Source organism: Opisthorchis viverrini (genome assembly GCF_000715545.1).
Source record: "Opisthorchis viverrini unplaced genomic scaffold opera_v5_27, whole genome shotgun sequence".
In the NCBI taxonomy this organism is placed as follows: domain Eukaryota; kingdom Metazoa; phylum Platyhelminthes; class Trematoda; order Opisthorchiida; family Opisthorchiidae; genus Opisthorchis; species Opisthorchis viverrini.
The window spans coordinates 231,646-245,704 of NW_008751682.1; the positions used below are offsets into that span (position 1 = coordinate 231,646).

General features: G+C 42.1%; 1 protein-coding gene across 1 annotated transcript in view; it reads right to left on the minus strand.

Annotated features, from left to right (window-relative positions):
* T265_12947 (hypothetical protein) overlaps positions 1–14,059 on the minus strand; it is a gene marked incomplete at both ends in the record, with an annotated part of 52,929 nt that overhangs the window by 21,059 nt on the left and 17,811 nt on the right. Inside the window, 4 exons of the mRNA XM_009166436.1 lie at positions 6,248–6,410; positions 10,375–10,521; positions 11,333–11,479; positions 12,485–12,614. Of these exons, the coding sequence (XP_009164700.1) occupies positions 6,248–6,410; positions 10,375–10,521; positions 11,333–11,479; positions 12,485–12,614 (587 nt within the window). The remainder of the gene's footprint in view (positions 1–6,247; positions 6,411–10,374; positions 10,522–11,332; positions 11,480–12,484; positions 12,615–14,059) is intronic.

Sequence of the window (14,059 nt, forward strand, 5' to 3'; positions counted from 1 at the left end):
CTGGCTTACATCAGTAATTTGTTCAGTTCACTAGAGACTCCATAGGGCCGTTAACCACTACACGCTTCTTGTCTATTAACTGGATTTCCTCCAGCCTTGAAATGAGGATTTCGTGGACTTCTCAATTCTAGAACGAATTTAAGCGACTGAGTGAGACCGGATGACTCGAGAGGAGTTAATAAGGGCACACACCCTGTGCAGGGCCGGTCGCCCACATTTCCCACCAGACCATATTCAGTGTAACCTGTTGATGCAGTATACCATGAATTTAATGGGAATATGACAAGGTTTGCGAAAAATTACAATCCATACCATAACTTGTTGTTCCTTCATAGCTACGGATGACACTATCTACCAGACTGTCGATCTACCCTTCTTCACGAATCTTGCCGTAGATAGCCTTTTACCATCATCCGGCTCTGGTTGGCACTCTAGTGTCTGCGCTGGTTGCTCAGGTTGGGATTGCGCGTGTTCTGGCCACAAGTAAGAATAGACGGCAGTCTATGCATGTCCCTCTGTTGAAAAGGTTATCTACATTCGGTAAGTGTTTACCGCTGCGATCCGCTCAAGAAAAGGGATGCGAAGTTTAGACATCCCTTAGGTTTCATTCTATCATGATCCTTAACACATCGCTACGGAATCCGGGTTGACCAGTTGTGATCAAAAATATAATACTACTAATGGCTAGTAATACCAAAAGCTAGGGTCGAGTGTATACAGTCTAAACACGGTCTTCCGAGAGTTCCGGCAAGATAGACAAACTTCCTTCCTTTCATGCATACCAGCGCTTCCAAGCAAGTGCTATTCATGCGCTCACAGGTCGTACATTGAAGGAACATGCTGCCCTGCGCACTGATCCCTTTGCGAGGCGTGCTTCCTCGGTAACAACGGAAAGCAGAAGAAAAAACAGCAATGTTACGGCTGAGCGAAGTCTGATAAAGTTGGAATGGAACAATCAGTGTCCCATGAACTCAATCTGCGTCTTGCAGTGATTACTGCTTAGTCAATTCGTGAAATTTATCGGAAGCTTTGATGACTTGTGGCAGTCAAGCATTATTGGCAAATTTAGTGGTCCTTGTAGAAGACCTGATAAGCATCAACGGAGTTGGATTTGACGTTGAAACTAGCAGCCATAAATGAAATATACGCCTAGTCCTGGAGAAGCATTTTACTCTCTGCTTCATTCCGACTGGGATTCATCGGGTGGATCTAGTAGGATCTGCTGTGTGTCCCTTTGATCAACAGTTTCCATTGTTCATCACACCGGCACATCCACTGACGAAACCTATGCGCATGGCGAGATGGTCACAGTAGTAGTTTAGTTTGGCCCGGTGAAGTGAAATGTATTAATCAAGTGTGAAGTAAACTCCCTGGAACTACTATTCTACCGTATTCCAATAGAAACACTGGCTTCTGATGATACTGCTGAATAAATCTGTTCTATTTTTCCTCAATGTGAGCATAACTATTTCGAGCTTAGATGGCGGAAGTAAGGTACTTTGTACCTGATAAATTCCGAAACTAGTCAACTATAGAAGTTTCACTTTTTGGGCACACGGTCGGATTGTTCAAGAAGTTTTAGGAACAACAACTTAAAACAACAGATTGCATAGGTTTGAAACCCTTGGATGAAGGGCAGAAAAATACAGTATACCTCGAAAATTGTTTAACAAATGAGGACGGGACCGATCCCAATACTCCCTCCCTAATGGGCCGATGACATCATGCTTTATAATCGACCTGGCTAACCTACGATTGGGATGGGGATACCCGTAACAAAGTTCAGCAACTCAGATCGCGAAGTCATTTGAATGCATCGGTGCTCATCCGCTTCAAGTCTGAGGAATATATAGCTATTGAATAAGAAACGAATTCGAAGTATCCATCAGTAGTTATTCACCCAATCTCCTCGTTGAAAACATCTAATCCTTGATACCTGGCTTCGTCAGTTCTCAATGAAAATTCGTTTTCTGGGTTACGAATCCTATGTCATTTGCATACGAGTGCAACAAACATCATGGTTATTCAAGATAAACATTTCAGACTGCATGAGGGTTAGGCGAAACCTACTCACCTCCGTAGACGACATTTCCCATTCCCCACTTCACAAAAACTCAGTGAGTTTAAAGCTGAAAGTGTGAACTTCATCGGTTCCCCATTGAAATTCGTCACATGAGTGATACACCTGACAACTACGAAACTTACGTGATCCCGTGTTGTTCACACTCCTTTCTGCTGGAACTGTCAGCAGACTGCCGGTAATTTGCTGCAAGGACCTGGAAACGGTGTTTCTGAATCACGTTATGACCATTTGCGATTGTATTACCCGACGGTGCAGCAAAGGAGTTTCCTGCACACATCAGATAAAACAAATCGTGAGACTATTCATTCTTTAATGGCTGTCATACTCGTCGGGTAGATTTTACCACACTCTCAATTTGAACACAGTTTTATGGGCCGGTCTTTCAAAATCACAGCTGCTAATCAGTTATTTTTGAGCCTATGTACAGCGTCAGCTCAGCAGTAATTCCCCGAAACATCAAGTAGTATGTGCGTGTTAGTTAAACGACTAGGTGGGCTACAATCTAGCCCAGACACTAGCCATAGGCACATGAGCCGAGCACACACTCATCGGACGGCTTGACGACCAGTCGCCATTTGACACCTAAGTTGTACTTTATCGACTTTCTCATTGGTAGTGCGCGCTGCAGTCAAACACGATCACCCAGTCGGGCGCGTCAATCGGTGTGTTATCGTGGTGTCAGGTGTGCGAAACAGCCAGCGCAATTGAACTCGGCCTTGTTACCACTCGAGGATGAGAACTGAATTATGAGAAGCAACGAGCGTGCCCAAGGAAGCAGAGAAGGGGGCGATGGAATTTCGGTCACTAAATATTATACAGAAATATCTGCTGGTGAAGCAGATGTAGAACTGAGGAGATGCTTTTGAACCACCCAAAGATACTTTTCTTGGGATTTTGGCCTACTGGGTGTCAAGCGATATCACGAATGACCCAGCAGAGTTTGCGGACTGAGCGTTTACCAAGTAGTCATAAGCTGCCAGTTTTTAATCAAGTGATCAAAAGATACTTCTGAGATAACATTTTTCGCAAAGCGAGATCTAAATTCAGAAAATAAGGAGGCGGTTTTCTGGCGGAGTAGGCACCCATAACGAAACACGGTAAGCAAATCCAAAAACCTTACGTCAAAGGAAGCCGACCTTATAGAAATGGCGTAATTTTCTGTTTCCTGATGCTTACTGATCTAGTATTTACCGATCTAGCGATTAAATTTGCTCCTAGACGAAAGGACACTTCGTCTTCCACTATGCGATGCGGCGAGATGACTTAGTGGTTAGAGGGTGAATTTACTGACCGGAAGGCCCGTGGTTCGAACTCGACCTCCGCCTCTAGACTTTCCCTGGCTAGGCTTGGGCAACCTGGCCCTAGTGCTCCCTTCTGATGGCATGACATTCGGTGGTACAGCTGGACGATAAGATGTGAAGTCCGTATTATTTAAGGGACAATTTACAGATTGAAAAGCTGATCTGTCGTGAGAACGATTAACTGGTCTGTTCTAGTTACATAGCAAGGGATTTTATTTAATTACCGAGAGACCAATTACAGTTCCAGAATAACTCTGTGCAGAGGAACACGTTTAAGGATTCTGGTTCGTGTACGTCTTTCATGACATCCCAACGAAACCTATGAAGGGTATTGCGTCCAAGACGATATAGCTTACTTGATGAGAGAAAACATCTCGAGAGCTGAAACATTGAATCTTCTAACGAGCATCAAGACACAAATACTGTTCTAAATTCTCTCTAAGTACAAAATACTATGAGGGGAAGAAATGATGTTAAACTTTCTTATATTGATCTGAAGTTAATGAAGTTAGGGTTCTGAAATAAGACCAAACAGTATATATCAGTATCTGTTGATGAGAAACAGGTCATTTTTTTTACCGTTATTGCTTCTGGTGTCCAAGCTTGATTCCCAAGCATGAAAACTGGTATCGCTGACATCCTTCCAACAAGCAGAAGAGTCTTGTTAAGGGGTTGTGACTGGCGAGTTCTTTTTTCCACTGTTGGTATGTTTGACCCCGTACTAGCATGCACGATGGTCAACACTTTAAGACGTTATATATGTTTCTGACTGTCAGCATCTGTCCAATGGTTTCACCTTATACCTGCAATCTGAGGTAGAATGTTGCTGGATGGGCAAACGTCATACATGGTACCTTCTTTCATTACATCTTTAAACCGAAGCTTAGACTTTAGAAATGGTTTAATCCGATGACATAAAACATAGTATAGTGTGGAATGTCAATTTCTGACCTTCGATAAAAGTAGTAGGTCATTCATGAAGGTCGCTCTTGAGGTGCGGTTTTCCATTTTGGTCAGACTCGAAGACAGCAGTGAAACTGATCCGTCACCATTAGAATATTCATGAGGATGTAAATCAAAATATGCTGCATGTGCTTTACTAATCGGATTTTTTTCACAACATCTCTTGGTGTGGAAATCAGTATGTCACAAAATTGGGTGAAAAAATTCCGCCTCTTATTGGTGTAAGGTTATCAAACAGCACAATCTAAGTGCACTTGGTTACATAGAAGATTTACCGGTAGTTCAACTGGCGAACAGTCACGTGACCTGTTCGATGCTTCTCATGCACACCCATTTATTTACAAACAGAAGTCATCCATTTTTCAGATCATCGCTATGATATGTTTTGGAACAGCACTGCCATAAAGTGAAATTAATTGGATGCCATGCGAAGCTGTGTACTGGAAAGAACTGCTTGCTAGAACGGTGGGCCATTCTTGGGCGAAAGATGGATTGCTTATGTAGAGTGCTGGCATGAACTTGTAAATTTCAGATTGTGAATTTCACCGACTACGCCACGCAACTTTGGAAAACTATTCGGATGCCGAAATATTACAATAACAAATTGTGTTTTAAAGCAACCCTGGCAGTGGTCGAAACCGCAACAGTAGGTGTGAAATGGGACGACTGTCAGCATCATCCGTGCAGGGTATAGTAAACTGAACACCAACAAAGTGCAGGAAGCTGTTCGCCATCTATTTTTTCAACTTTTGTTACATCTTATTTCTTCACTACTCACGAGGAGTCAGTAGGCTCCCACCCGTCCAGATCATTTGAGTTGAAGCACTGCACTGAAATGACCCTTGTGTGGCGCGACGGTCGATAAATACCTACATCTAATCGCCATACCTTATTTCTCAAAGGTGATCAGCTACGCCTTTCTTCAGTTCTTATTTCCCATCAGACTCATTTTCACAAGTAGGACAGAGTAAGTGATGACTCCAGTGAATGATCAATATTGCATTCGGATTTTTGTAGTAATGAAAAGTTGGCAATGGATGAACGGACATATTTATCGATTGCTTTCCTCCATACAACTGAATTGTTTTGTTGTTCGCGAACCAAATCAGGTGAGATTATTTCGCGGTTGTATCCTAACGGGGAAAGTCACGTTAGGTCAATGGACTAGTCAAATTGGCCAGTCAGTTCACTGACGAGTGCTGACGCGAAACTCACATCCTAACTTGGTGTTTGAGACTTCAATTGATCACGGTTCATTAGAGCGTCGGGGATTACATGGAAATTTCTGTTGATTAGTCTATGATATCAGTATGTTTACAAAGCCCCGTCAGTGTTTTCTAAACCGGTTACTAGGTTGACGGAAACTTGGGGCTACGCCTACCTGATGAGCACCAAGAAGGGCGAAACCGAAATCGAAAAGTTTTCAGTAGTCAGTAGTCTACTTTTTAAGGTTTCATTTCGTGCTATATCGATTACATTGCTCTACCAATAACTTTCAGCTTTTCAACTTTAAATAAAATGGGTCAGAAACAGATGAAAACAATAAACGTGTAAACTTCAGACTGTAGCTGACGGAGATTGAAAAGAGAAGAATCGTACTGTCTAGGGATGTTTTGAATACTAGCTTTCCCACACTAAGTTCTCAACTACTATGTGCGTGGAACACCAGAACGCAGGTCGGAATTCGATCTGGAAGCAAACAAAGTGGGTCCGAGTCCCGGCGTTAGAAAAGGTTATACACCCTCTTGTCCGTAGTCAACAATTTCGACAGGTTTGGCATATTTATTCACTAACTGAGGGTGAGCATAGTAAAGGGAAATCCGATGTCCCTGTCATATGAACTACATGAAGTCAAATTTGGACCCGAAAATTTCAGAGACAATGAGTTGCACTCACTCACCTATTCGAATTCTCAAACTTTCTGGTGGGTTTTTGGACTCATCCTTTACCGTTTGCACCGAATTGACCATATCGAGTGCCATTTCGGCGATGAAAGGAGCGTGGTATTTAGTCCTTATGGGACAGCCAGAGGCGATTATGTAGGCATCACCGATGGTTTCAACCTGTGGATGCACATATTCAAGTAAATTGGGATGGAATGAAAAGAATGACAGTGGTCCACCGTAAATTTGCGTAAGAAATATTGATGCTCAGACAGGTTTCCTAAAAAAACTTGTTACTCTAGCCTAAAAGCCTACGAACGCACTTGGAAAGGTAATACCAAAATCAAGAGGAAAACCGAAAGTAAAGAAAGAGTCCAAAGTTATACACAAGACTGAAGACAAGTATTGCGACAAGTGTCACGTAGGACAAACAGAAAGAAAGCTGCCTAACGGATTGCACGAACGCCAACTTGCTGTTAGGGGACACAATCAAGCTTCACTTGTTTCCACGCATGAAGATCCTGGACACTAACTCAACTCTTAAAATCAAAAGAGATCTACCAAAAGCACAAAGCATGCTAGTGACAGATGAAATGGCCGGAAGAAAGACCAAAAAACAAGACACAATAAAAGCTAACGAATCGTACGAAAAGAAAGATCGGGACTGCTGGAACTGCCATCCAACGAATCAAGCAATCAAAACAAATCAGGACGCAATGCGGCGAAGTTTCCAAACGGTCCAGTCAAGTCACGTGTGAGCAAAACTTCTATCAAACATTCAGGTTATGGATAGTAAATACTCTTTAGGAAGTATATAGACACTAGTAGATTTAAAGGAAATATTCACCCAACTACTCAATGACGATGTCTTCTGGTATGGCGACGAAAAATTTCCTATCTGATTGCCAGGTTCGGCGAATCAATAGCCGATCAACAGCTAGTGAACGCAACCGAGCTATCAGTAGTTCGACACATTGCATGGTTATTTTCTCCAAACCTTCAACTTCGAACAAATTTTGGATACTCAGACTAATGTTTTTGGGACCGCTTTCGGCCTCTACAATGATCAACCACCAGGCATACCACTTTCACGTCAGTAAGCGGTTGATATGACCATCTCGACTGTGCCAAGTCCCAGTTAGCATACGTTGCACATCTTATGTTAGGGGATAACGAATCCGCAGACGGTGTTTGAGGCGTGATGTGAAACTACCACTTAGAACCCTCTACAACTATTACGGTGGCTCTATTGTTTATCAGTTAAGAATGCTCCGAAAAATGAATCAAAATTGATTGACATATTTGCAAGATTTTCGCAGTTTTTGACTCCAAATTTATGGTTGAGCATATTTTCAAAAAACACATGAATTATTAGTGTTTCTAAATGGAATGAAGATGGCCCTGTTAGCAAATCGTGCATAAAGCTATGCTCGAGTAGAGCTTGCATGAATTTTGTGTCAAGCAGCACAGCTACTTTCAAGTGATTTACTCAAAACACTTGCCGATTAAACCGAACATCACTTACTACATGGAGGTGGCTGCGCATGCCTAAATTTCTTTAAGACCTAAAAATTTTAAATATTAAATAACACAAAAATCTCCGCCGAAAGCTGCTGCTTTGTAGTGGTGGTGAGACTGCAGCGATAGTTTTTTGCTTCGCCGGGGTTTCTGATATCAGAAAAGCTAATAGTGAGTAGATAAAAGAAAGATAAAAATAAAAGAGGGCGGCCATGATACAAGTAGCCATATTAAGAGGGGATCTGCGTGTAACTTCGTACTTTCTCCCGAGACAGGATTGTGAGGGCAGTAAATTGTTTTCTCCATATCATCAGCATTTCCAAATTGATGAGAGCGGCTCTTAAGTTTATCTTTAATAAGGAGTGATTCAATCCTGGATAAACCTCATTAGCCAAATGGACACACAGGACAAATGGACACCAACGTCTCAGTGACTGCGCAGTTGTTCGACAATAAAGATCAACGACATTTTCCTTATCTGGTGCTGAATGCAGCAAAGATCATCCACTGATACATCAGGCCCGCGTCATTGGAGAATTGAATAGCCTAGGAAACCGGATCTCGAAATTCTAATGGAATTGGAAAACGCGACGCGATTTTAAAAGATATTTTCTACTGTACTTTAGGAAACAGTCCGTGGAGGGTTGGGAGCGCAAAACGGACTGTAATCAAAAACACGTACAAAACTGTTCTCAAGAAATCTCGGATACATAAACTATCAAGAAAGGATTGGTTTGACAAACTGAAAATATGATCACCCCCACGGCTAAGCATATGATTATAGCTTTTTTGCAGCATTGTAAAGCATATCCAACTTACCCACTCATAAAGCATTTGAACCCTTATGGGAAATCCACTGGAACTGAAAAATGAGTGGCAAACATAGTGGGAAGGAAGTTTATGCGCCCAAGACTTTATGCCTGGACTTCATTCAACCAGGGCTTAGGTAATCTGGAGCCATTTTGGTGCCTGCATGACTAACATCTTCACACTGCTCAACCGTCCGTCGGAAATCGAAAGAGATCGAATGATGCAAATACCCCAACATTTAGAGGAGAACTCAACGGACCATGCTTTAACGTTGACCAGAGTACAAAAGTCTCCGGGATCAAACGATTGTCTGCCGAACTAGTCATAGTCGGCGAACAGTCACTGCCACCAAATTAGTTCAAGAGGGCAAGCATTGGATTCTCCCCATGACTGCAAAAGTATCATGGTAGTTCCCCTATGCAAAGAGAAAAGGATCCGGCAAAGGGAAGACAACCCTTTTCTGTAGCGTTGGGTGGCTTATGGAACTACGCCTACATATTCCAACATTGGCACGAGGGTGAAACAAGACGGTATTATGGCGCCAACTTTGTAACGCTCGTATATTCTCAGAGAAGTCTAGATATCTTGGTGTTGGGGTAACTATTCCGTACTGGACGATCATCTGTCTAGTTCAGAATGCTTTAAAGCCAAACGAACGGTGAGTGACTAAAAAGTTCGAATGGTGGAGGTTTCGCACAGTTGACACATCTTAAAGTGGAACTACGGCTTCTGGAGAGCTGTAAGCATTTGCGGCTTTCGAATACATGTGCTCTCTATCAGTCTCTTCCTTAAGCCAGAAAAATGTAAAATTAATAGATGCCAATGGCAGTAGAGTATCTTGATGCTCCTATTTCCGTCATCTCGACAGTATTCTCACTCTTGACCATAGGACCTGCGTTGTTGAATTCGTGTGTTGGGAACCGCAACGTGTCTGGAGCAGTCAGCATCTGCGTGAAGACAAAAATCGAGGCGTAGCGTACCATCGTATCTTTCACAGTTTTATAGGGCAGTCAGCCTTGGCGATACGCCAATGTCGTAGCCAAATTCTTGATCGATTCTGTTTGCAATACCTACCGAAGATTTTGCGCACACACCCGTCAGACTTGATTCCGAACACCAAAGTTTGTTAGGAGACATAACTTAAAGAGACGAAGGGATCATGTTCTACAAGAAGCTGATTGCTTAGGTCATATGAAACGGATGGGTAGCTCTGCTATGTGGACACAGTAAGGCCAAGCAGGGCGACCCGCGACGAACGTAGGAACACAACTGCCGGCAAGGTTATACAGTTGGTCTGCCTTCGGAAACATCTGCACAAGTGAGGTCAGACCTATGGTGCTGGAGCTTACTGTAACGCCTTTGTCGGCCGAAGAGTCATAACACGCTGCTGCGAGTTTGACAGCTGATCTTATCCCCTTAGGTCTGCATCGAACTCACAGATCCATCAGCGGGGGCCCAGTTGGCTCCGCGCAGATCGTTTGCATTATCATAACTATTTGCAAACGTCCAATGGTCCAGCTGCTGCTGACAGGCAAATTCCTACACGACCCTGGGGATAATCACGTACCACATCAGTAACAATAAAGTATGAAACAGGTACGCATTTGGTTTCGCTACAGTAACAGAAGGAACTGGTATTAGTTCCTGACCGACCTGATTAAGTGTGTCAAAAGGTCATCAGTTTGTACATCGTATGGAATTACATACACCACAGAAAGCATGCAGAACTGCTTAGTGACACACAAACGCTGGACATAATTTCGTCACAAAAAAACAACGGGATTAAAATAAGTAATGTAAATCATGAAACACTTACTTTGTATACTTTATGCTTTTCCGTCAGTGCATCGAAACATGAGTACAGCCTGTTCAGCAAATTCACCACTTCCAATGGGGAAAGCCCACTGCATATATTGGTAAAGCCAACCACATCGCTCAAAAGCAAGGTGACCTCCTCAAACTTCTGTCAGAACGAAGAGGTGTTGAACTAGAAAGTTATATGGCCTAACTCACCTTGATGTCAAAAAGCCAGACATAGATAACCAGAAAAAACGCCTAACGCAGTTTATTTTTAGTCGTGTCTCGTGTAACATATTTCTTCAACATCCTTATTCCCTAGCAGTAAAATCTTATAACCTTGGTTTAAAAAAGTGGTTTAGATTCTCCCACAGAATTGGTTATTTGTCCGGTTTCATCAGGATGACGGATGGTCCAGCAGTGTAAATCTACGATTTTAACCCCTGGATTTGCCTGGATCAAGGTCTCATGGACTAAAAGCCTGCAATCTGGATTTTCTTTTTCGGAGGGTTCGCAAACAAGTAGATGGTTGATTACTAACAGTTTGGTTTTGCATGTAGGCTGTTTTCCCAATACAACCAACCTCATGACATTCTTTTGAGTATGATCCATGTTGAGGCTCGTACTTGTAGGTTACGGTCATCACTTTGAACAGCTTTATCCATAGGCTGATAAGTTCTTATTAACATTTCGAGAACAAATTTAGTGAAATACTTCCCATACGTTGCCTATCGGGAATTCTTCCTCCTCAACTGAAGCTGATTAGGCAGGACAGGCACTTCATCACGCCATACAGAATGTTCATAGTTCATGTTACATAGGCGAACATCAACTTATTCACTAAGCATTCAGGCCTCCTTTTGTGGCTGCACAAAACTCACTGATTCTAGTATCCTGACTAATAACAAAGCATTTACAATCAACCCGTCCAGCTCAGCAAACGATGATCATAACTTCAAATTATGTCAGTTGCTTACTTCACAAGTAGCCACTGCGGGTTCCCCATTTCGTAGCCTTTCAGCGACAGCTTTTGGTATCATTTGGTATAGCAGTTCATCAGTTCGTTTCATTTCTTCGTCCAGATGATGCAGACTTTCCGTTAGCCGTCTGCTCTTCTCACTCTCCTGCAAAAAATAAACTTGTTATTTACTTTGAGTAAACTCAGTAAACTTGAATCAAGAAGGAATGCGAGCGACTCGGACAACCATTAACCGGTATTAGTAGGTTTTTCAGTCCATTGTGTTCCATCATAATGAGAATTTTTTATGGAAGTTTCAATACAAAAAAGAAAAACAGTTTGTCACTTTTGCCAATCTCCTCTGTAATTGCTTATTGTTACAGCGTAATCGTTCCATATATGAAGAGTTTTGAACGGATGCGTTTGACGCAACTTTTTCATTCGTTAGTCTGTTTCAGAACAAAGTTCTAATCGATGGTAGAAGCATCTTAGAAGTGTGTGGAGCACAAATTAGCGCCCCACTGCAAGTTAAAACCACAACACAACAGAACTGTTGGATCAAATAAACTGAGAAAACTTCATGAATGAAGCTGGTTTCTTCAGTGTTTATCTAGCAAACTAGGATACTGCATATTCCAAAATTTATTGTTCTCTCTTTGGTAATAAACTCATAATCACTCAATCCTTAGGAACAACACCCAAACTCACACTGTAGGTAAGTCACTGTGGTCAACTGATACATGTCTGCCAACTTGTTTATGCTTGGTAGAATATAAATGATGTTCTATGAGTGCCTCTTTTTGATTGCACAAGGCCAAAGACACACAGGAATTGTGGAAGAAATGAGGTGGTCTTACATACGGAAAAATGTTGGTAGCTCAGGTAGCGTAGATGGTAGGTGGCACAATCAACAACCCATCGCTACGCACCACCACGCTCCCCAACAACGCACCGATGATGTCACCTCGGTTGGTGATGAAACGTTTGCAATCAAATTGCCCAGCTCAGCAAATAAGTGGTCTTATGTATAGTCTGTACCTCGTCTGAACTACGCTGGTAATTAAATTTCATCAGCTAGAGCTCAGGAAACTTCGGTGATTGGAGATTGGCTGTTTTATTTTTGTATGATCATTTGGTAGGAATGAATATACGGTTAAAGTATAGGACTCACTTGCTCTAAGGCCAACTTTAATTCTGCTGCCTGTTGCTCCCCGGTTATCACCATATCTCGACTCGAGTCGTGCATGCTAAGGTCGTTTAAAAATAGACCGACTTCCCACATAGCATCCACGTCTTGCATTCTGTAAAAAGCGTTTTTAAAAGTTATGGCTAGTCGGAACTGACTAGGCTGAGTAAAGGTCAGGTAGAGTGGTTCACAAGTAGAAATTCCCATGTACGTCGTATAGACAAAGGCGAAATAACACATTGTACAACATCGAACGCTAGCAAGTTCAGACCACCAGAGATGCCCTTTCCGCCATGCCAACAAGCAAAGGGCTTTGCCTTCACCGTGCCAGAATTCATTTGACTCACGGACCACAAACATCCCTGGATGAGATTTGAAGAAAAAGTATCACCACTCTCATAAACTAATCAATGAAGAATGAAGTGAATTTTCATGCTAAGTCCTCATAAGGAACTATATCCATAAGCGTACGGAGTCCGAAATTTTACCCCTCACGGCGCCACTTTCTCTTCAGAGAGGAATCTTATAGTTCACTCCGTATCTACATGGGCGAATTCCATGAAACACTGAGCTCACTTGCGGAACTCAAATATCTAGTTTTCCGGTGCCCATTAACCCCCACATTTCCGTGCCAACAATCGGTTCAACCGAGCGCATACTGCAAACAGTATAACGATGCGCAATATCTAAATTGGACACTGATGTAAGATTCAAACTGGATCACAAGATATTGCGTCTTCAACGTCTTCGCTTAACGATGGAACCTTATTATATATCTTCCTTGCTGAGGAGTGGCGCAGTAAGATTTCTTTTACGTTTCCAACCACTTTTGGCGAGATCTTTGCGCATAAGATTAAGCTTGGACCATCCAACCAAAGAGACAAGTCAAAACAGAAGTGTGGCAATAAAAAGGGCGATTGGCTGTGCGACGTTATTAGTATTTCTTTGTATTTAGCTCAAAGCCGTCGGTTTCCTGTAATATGAAAGCGCCCCGGTTGAAAGAGATTGACTGTTGGTACAACTGAAATGTTATCACCGAGCTTTGACACCATCTTGAAGTCACGATAAACTGGAGTACAATAACTAGAATACCACCTATAAGAACTCTAAACGTCTGATGTTTCTTGTTTTACGCAGTAACTCAAACAAAAAATGTATTTACAGAACTTATCGGTTTTATGCTGATGTTTATATTCGGAAACTTTTTAAAGCAAAGGGAACTTCGGACATGATGACGAAACTCCAAACCATAACATAACACTTGGGAGAATATTCTGTGTACTATTTTTAAAAAAGGAATATCGTTATTCTGTGTACTATTTTTAAAAAAACTAAGGAATATCGTGTCTTGTAAGCAGCTTCTCGACCACAAAAGGACGTTTGCAAACGAAAACATTATTGAAAAAGGTACCAAATACACGATTTCCCTAGGATAGGTTATGTTTAGACTGAGGTTATTGTAAACTCCGTATAATTTATCCTCCATACGGTTAGCACCTGTGCATTCATAAACTACTGCCAGCAAACAGTAGTGGGACAGCAGTATAAGGATGTCTACTG